Raw genomic sequence first — 5,853 nt, 5'->3', positions numbered from 1 at the left:
TGCAAGCCGCGTTGTTCTTTTGTTGGGGGACGGCGGTGGGTGGAGGAGACGCACAACAAAATCAACTAAAAATAAACTACAAATCACATCAGCTCAATTAAGATTGAGATTTGGCTTCCAGAACTTTCAAGAACATTGATTTTTCTGTTGTTCTTTACTCTATAATAACTATTGAGACAGACTTTTCCTCATTGATTATTTGCAAGTGGCGTTGTTCTTTGGAGGGGAGAGAGAGAGAGAGAGAGACGCCAACAAAATCAACTAAAATAAATTACAAAATGACATCAGCTCAATTAAGATTGAGATTTGGCTTCTCCAGAACTTTTCTGGTTTACAAAATCTATAATAACTAAGAGAGACTTTGTGGACAAAAACTGCGATTGAATGACCTTTAATCTACAAAAATAGATCGACCCCTGAAAGGCATCAATTTTTCCTACGCCGTAAAGCACTTGCCTAATTATTAGAGTGCACGCCAACGCTAGCCCCAATCGTAAAACACCCAAAATACTGTTGGCTCCATGAGATTTTCTTAGGAAAAGAAAAGGAAATTGAACCATTCCACAAATAAAATAACCTTTAAGAAGAGTGATCTTAAACAACGAGAGGGAACAAATGATAATAACAAAAATGTAAAAACAAGAGGTCGAAATTAATATTGATTATCCCATTCAATATAATTAATTATAAGCGTAAGTAATAAGGTGCACCAAGACTGAATTACAAAAACCGATTTATAGATGACAAGGAAGATATCTATCGAGTGCTGAACACATTCAACTTATTTAGAAATTCCACTTGTAGTCTGCCACGCGAACTCATAAACTAAATTTCGCACACCGCTCTAGCAATATTGGAACCATAAACAAGCTTTCTTGAAGATTTCTTGAAATTGCATCAACTTAAACTTGGAGACACTCTTGGAAGGTGTTCATGGCTGAAAATGGCAAACTCAACACCACCACGACGTCCTTCTTATTTCTCCATCCCCTCATAAACAGGCAGGACTTAGCCGGCAGGCTACCGGTCCCAAACTGCCTCGGCTCCCCATCCGAAGTCTGAGCTGCCATAATCCAGCTTCGTCCAAGAACTTATTAGTAGCGTGCCCAGGGCGAACTCTTCAAATCCATACTTGTCCAAATAGTCGATCCTTGACCGCGCATAGTCTTCATTCACCCGCTCGATCGCCTCGGCTATTCTCTCCGCAGTGGAAGAGATCGGCTCATCAAACAGCTCTCCCGTGTTGCAAAGACAGCATGGGAAGACCACGGCATTTCCAAAGAAACCATCAGGAATGGGAGGGCTTAGCTTAGACCTGAAATCAACCGGAATAGTGAGCATTGTTTGTTGGTGCGGTTTCATCTTGAGGGGGCCATGCTTCGAGCTCGCCACACCAGGGCTGTGAGTGCTACGAAGCTGGTGATGCTGCGCTTCACCTGTTGTTTATGAGGACTAGATGTCATCAGACTTCGGAAACACCACTCTAGCGACCAAAAAATAAGATAAATTGTGAGAAGTCCCTATTTCATCGCTAGAATTTCTTGCGACCATATTTTCACCGCCATTTTCTTTTAGATGCACTCATTGTCTGAAAGTTATATTAAATAACTTTGAATGTCATTTTGATGCACGTGGGATTACTTTAAATTCTTGGGTAAATAATTGTGACTTGGTAAGCGCTCCTACAATAAGTAATGAAGGACCGACCAACGTTTACTTTTTTGGCAAATCATTCCGAATTTATCCTCGTGTGGTTAATATATGTCGTTGTCGATTGCCAGACATTATTAGAAGTCAACATTACCTGTCCGCAAGCTGTTGCCATTTTCTTAACTGTTGCCAGCTTCTCAGAGTCAAAGTGGAATGATCTGCACACGTTTTGCTCCTTCTCGTAGAGAGCTGTCATATTTGATACATCACTTATTTGAACAAAGTCATCGTAGGGACCGCAAATTTGATGAGGCATCCTTGGCTTTAGAATAGTTCTGTCGTGACAAGGGACCACCGATAAGGGCTTGCCTCTTGCAATTTCAGACCAAGAATTGATGAATTTTATCGCCGAGATACCATCGGACATACAATGATTGAGAGCTATCCCCAGAATGAGACCTCCATTCTTTAACTTGGTTACCTGTTTTTACTCCAAGTTAATAAATTAGACATTAGATTAGAATTCGCAAATTGTAAGAATGATTGTGAAGTGTTTTCAAGAATTGCTAAGTGCATAAACTATTGTTCACCTGTGCAGTTAGAAGGGGGCAGTTTCCGGCATATTTTTGTGTTGTAGGATCTTTGTAAACAAGCTTTCCTAAAACATCAGGATGAAGAATTGACATATCGCCAAGACTGTCAAGGTCACAGTCGGCCACAGCCTCCACAAATAGCACTCCTGGTCTCTTTTGGCAATCGACAATCAAATTCCCCTCGGTGCTTCTAGCTGATCTCCCTACAAGTGTATATTAATGAACCAAAACTTTGGACAGAGCTTGTTTAATCACATCTACAGCATTCTCGTTGCTTCTTTCGAAACAATAGACGGTCGACACAACTATGTGAGCCACCTGATCAATGCTAGTTAAGAAAAGGAAACCTCCGGGCGTTTCATGTTCTGGATGCACGGCGACAGGGATGGATTTTTCTACCGTTAGGGCACTGCCATTCACGACTTTGGGTGTCTCCACAGGCGATGGCATATCTCAGACTTTATTTTAATGTCCAACTTTTCCCTGAGAAAAATGTGTTACAGAGTTCAAATGAAGCTATTAGATGGCGGAGCACGACATGCACATGTTAAGGCTATATTATACTGAACTACTAAAAATTATACATGCAAGCAAAGCGGGATAGTCTAGCATGTTTCATCTCACATGTAAACACCACTTGAGTTGTTTGAAGAAAGAACCATGAGAAGTTAGAACAGTGAAGAAGATAAAATCGTACAATCTTAGGTGAGAAAGGTTATGATAAACCTAGTCGACCGAATCGGGAAAAAGGCTGCATACCTTCAAGAGCTTGAAAGAAAGAGAGAGATTAACGAGAGAAAGAGATCGTTCAACACTTGAATTATAGGGTGGTACGACTGAAGTGCCCGCGGAGACGCTACTTAAATAGACCCAGAATTTCTGTTCAATTTGGAAAGTTGTGGTTCGGTAGATAGCATTTATCGATCCAGAAATTTTCGTGATTTTTTAAAGATTTTGAACCAATCAGCTTTTTGATTGTTTAGATGGCGTTGACCATCACATGCATTTTCTGTCTATTTGATCACTGCATTTATGGCATATCCCCCATGCACTGGCGAAAATGCCGCAATTTTCAGAGGTTAGGTTACCAAACAATAAAAAAAATAGAAAACAGGGCTTGGCAGAACGTTGACCTTCGCCTGTCATTTCTGTCAATTATGAACTCTTAACATGTTATTATTTAACGTACCCCTCTTGTATCATTCGCAAAGAGAAGCGCTTGAACTTTCTCTTATTGGGTATTCCAATACCTGGATTTATCTTTCTTGTACAATTGAATACCATGGATGTACGGTGGTGGTTCAATGACTGACTTCTTTTCTTCGCTTCCTTTGCCTTTGGTGGTCGCTCCGCGTTGCAAAAGGTTTATGTTGCTCCGCAATTGGATTCAAACTCAGAAATACGATGTTTAAGCAAGCCCGGTACGAGGAAAAGAAGTACTTTTGTCAGCATGTAATATATCCCAGTATGGACAATCAAGTTAGTTATATTTTAATAGAGAGATGGTGTGTCACGCCCCGAATTTCGGGCATGCACACATCCCTCTGTGATCGATTAAAATTTGCAACGTTCTCAGGACATGTCACCGACCCATTCATTTCATGCACATGCGGAAGCGAACTGATAATCACCCAACCAATAATCAAACACAGGAATAGTAAAAGTAGGATAGCAATTTTCACAAACCACACTTTATAAACAAACCAAGTTAACCCTACAAGTTCATATATAGAAGATTTGACTCAAAAAGAGGTCCTAAATGACCTATACCCTGAACCCCTCTAACTCCAGCATTGGGTCCTCCATAACACCATCTGGGATGTCGATGTCCATAGGGTGAGCTACCTCTCCATCTTCAGTATAGACGGTAGGTCCGTCAAAACCCTGCAATGAACCCTCCCGAACCCCGTTAGGCTTGTTAAGAAACCATGCCTTGAAGCGATGAGGTACCAAGTGAAGGAGGCCCTCATCGACCCAAATTGTGATCACCACTAAATCACATAGCTGAGGCGGTGCAGGCGGCTGGTGGCAAACGACAAGGCGAATGCCAAGACTGGAAAACAAACAGAGCTCGGCTGGACGGCTGGTCGGTTCTATGTTGCAACAAGGGAGTGGAAATGAAGAAGAAATGAGGAAGAAGAAGGCAAAAGCTGCTAGTCGGTTGAGGGAGAAGGCATGCACAAGGAGGGAGAGAGGGAAGAAGGAGGGGAAGGGAGTCAAACTTGCAATCAATGGGGGAGACAAGGGAAATATCCCACACGCTCAAGTGCCAAAGCCTCAAAAAGTCTTCAGCCAATAAATCAAGCCTTCCTCCAATGACTATTTTCCTCTCATTTCTTCACAAACAAACTTATTTTGGTGGCTAAGAATTCCTTCAAGGCAGCCCATACGAATTTCCCTTGTTTTGTCCTTTTTGCCAAAATTGATTTTCTGCAAAAATCTCGAACTTGACGAAAATTCGCTGAAAGATGAGAAGACATCCTAAAAATAAATCGTGACACGCTTGAACGTCCGATTCCCGAAATCAAATTCAATTTCGTGGTTAAAATCAACCGAATGTGATTTTAGTACAACCTAACCTACCGAGTAGGTTTTAGAGATTTTAGCGTGTTTGACTCGTGGTCGACAATTTTCAATCCACGTTTGTGCATTTCCGACTCATAGACAACCCTCAGTTGTCGTAAAAATCACAAGGTTTCAATTACGGGTACCGAGTATAATATCAATATAAAATTGGGTTAATGCTGTTTGACGCGAATTTCACAATCACGCGGAATCACTCACAATTCAATAACGTGATTCCGTCGAATTGACATATATCCAATCACAATTCAATTATAACGGTATTGTATTGACTCATACCGATTATTATAGTCAAGCAATCGATTTTCGATCGAATTCTCAAGTCTATCGCGTTTATATCCCTTAACAACTTCACATAATAGGTTAGTCAACAAAATGCCAATTTTATGTTATCGAGATGGAGTCGAATTTCAGGATGTCACATGGTGTGTTAATAAATAATGTGTTTTTGCATTTGTAGTTTAGTTAATTTTGAGGAAAAGATAGTCCAAAAAGTCCTAAACTTATTGCACTTTGGCCAAGTCAACCCTAAACATTCAATTTTTCCAATTGAATTCTAAAATTTGTTAACATTTAAGCAATTGAATCAATATCTCCGATTTTAGCTAGAAATCACTAGCGACTAATTAAGTGAGTGATGACACGTAATGTAAATCTTGCATTCAACGCTTTCTAATGTCAAACGACGATAGGTACAACGAAGAGTGCTGGTAGAAATGCCCTAGATTTTCACAATGTTTAGTGCCTGTTCTGAGAGAATGGGAACTTGCTGCGTACCATAATAGTAAAATGAGTAAAAGCAAAAGCAAACCATGGTCATAATTAAACGGTGAACATATAAGCAGCAGTTTTTAGGCTTATCCAAAAAAAAGAAAAAAGAAAAAAAAAATAGCATTATTGGAATGATAAGTGAGCTCTCTTGGAGGTGTTCAATCTGTGGCAATGAGTTTATATACGAACCAACTCTTCAAACGTGTTCATGGCCGAGAGTGGCAAACCCAACGCCACCACAGTGCCCTTCTTATTC

General features: G+C 40.4%; 1 protein-coding gene across 1 annotated transcript; it reads right to left on the bottom strand.

Moving 5' to 3' along the window:
- Positions 1-646: 646 nt before the first annotated feature.
- Positions 647-2,376, bottom strand: LOC120290912 (omega-hydroxypalmitate O-feruloyl transferase-like). Its single transcript, XM_039307757.1, has 3 exons — positions 2,241-2,376; positions 1,805-2,131; positions 647-1,436 (listed from the first exon to the last, which is right to left on the bottom strand). The coding sequence occupies exons 1-3, from the start codon at positions 2,334-2,336 to the stop codon at positions 1,359-1,361; spliced, it is 501 nt and encodes a 166-aa protein (XP_039163691.1). The 5' UTR covers positions 2,337-2,376; the 3' UTR covers positions 647-1,358.
- Between the last annotated feature and the right edge of the window lie 3,477 nt (positions 2,377-5,853).

The sequence above is a fragment of the Eucalyptus grandis genome, chromosome 1, assembly GCF_016545825.1.
Source record: "Eucalyptus grandis isolate ANBG69807.140 chromosome 1, ASM1654582v1, whole genome shotgun sequence".
NCBI classification, from domain to species: Eukaryota; Viridiplantae; Streptophyta; class Magnoliopsida; order Myrtales; family Myrtaceae; genus Eucalyptus; species Eucalyptus grandis.
The sequence above is the reverse complement of the archived record's forward strand: the minus strand, read 5'-3'. Positions and strand labels throughout refer to the sequence as shown.

What these genes read in the sequence shown, in the direction of transcription:
- LOC120290912 (XM_039307757.1), bottom strand. Translation starts at nt 2,336, where the DNA reads ATGTCAATTCTTCATCCTGATGTTTTAGGAAAGCTTGTTTACAAAGAT. An exon ending in GCCCCCTTCTAACTGCACAG is followed by an intron (nt 2,132 to 2,240) that starts GTGAACAATAGT and finishes GAGTAAAAACAG; the next exon opens with GTAACCAAGTTAAAGAATGG. An exon ending in TGGCAACAGCTTGCGGACAG is followed by an intron (nt 1,437 to 1,804) that starts GTAATGTTGACT and finishes CATAAACAACAG; the next exon opens with GTGAAGCGCAGCATCACCAG.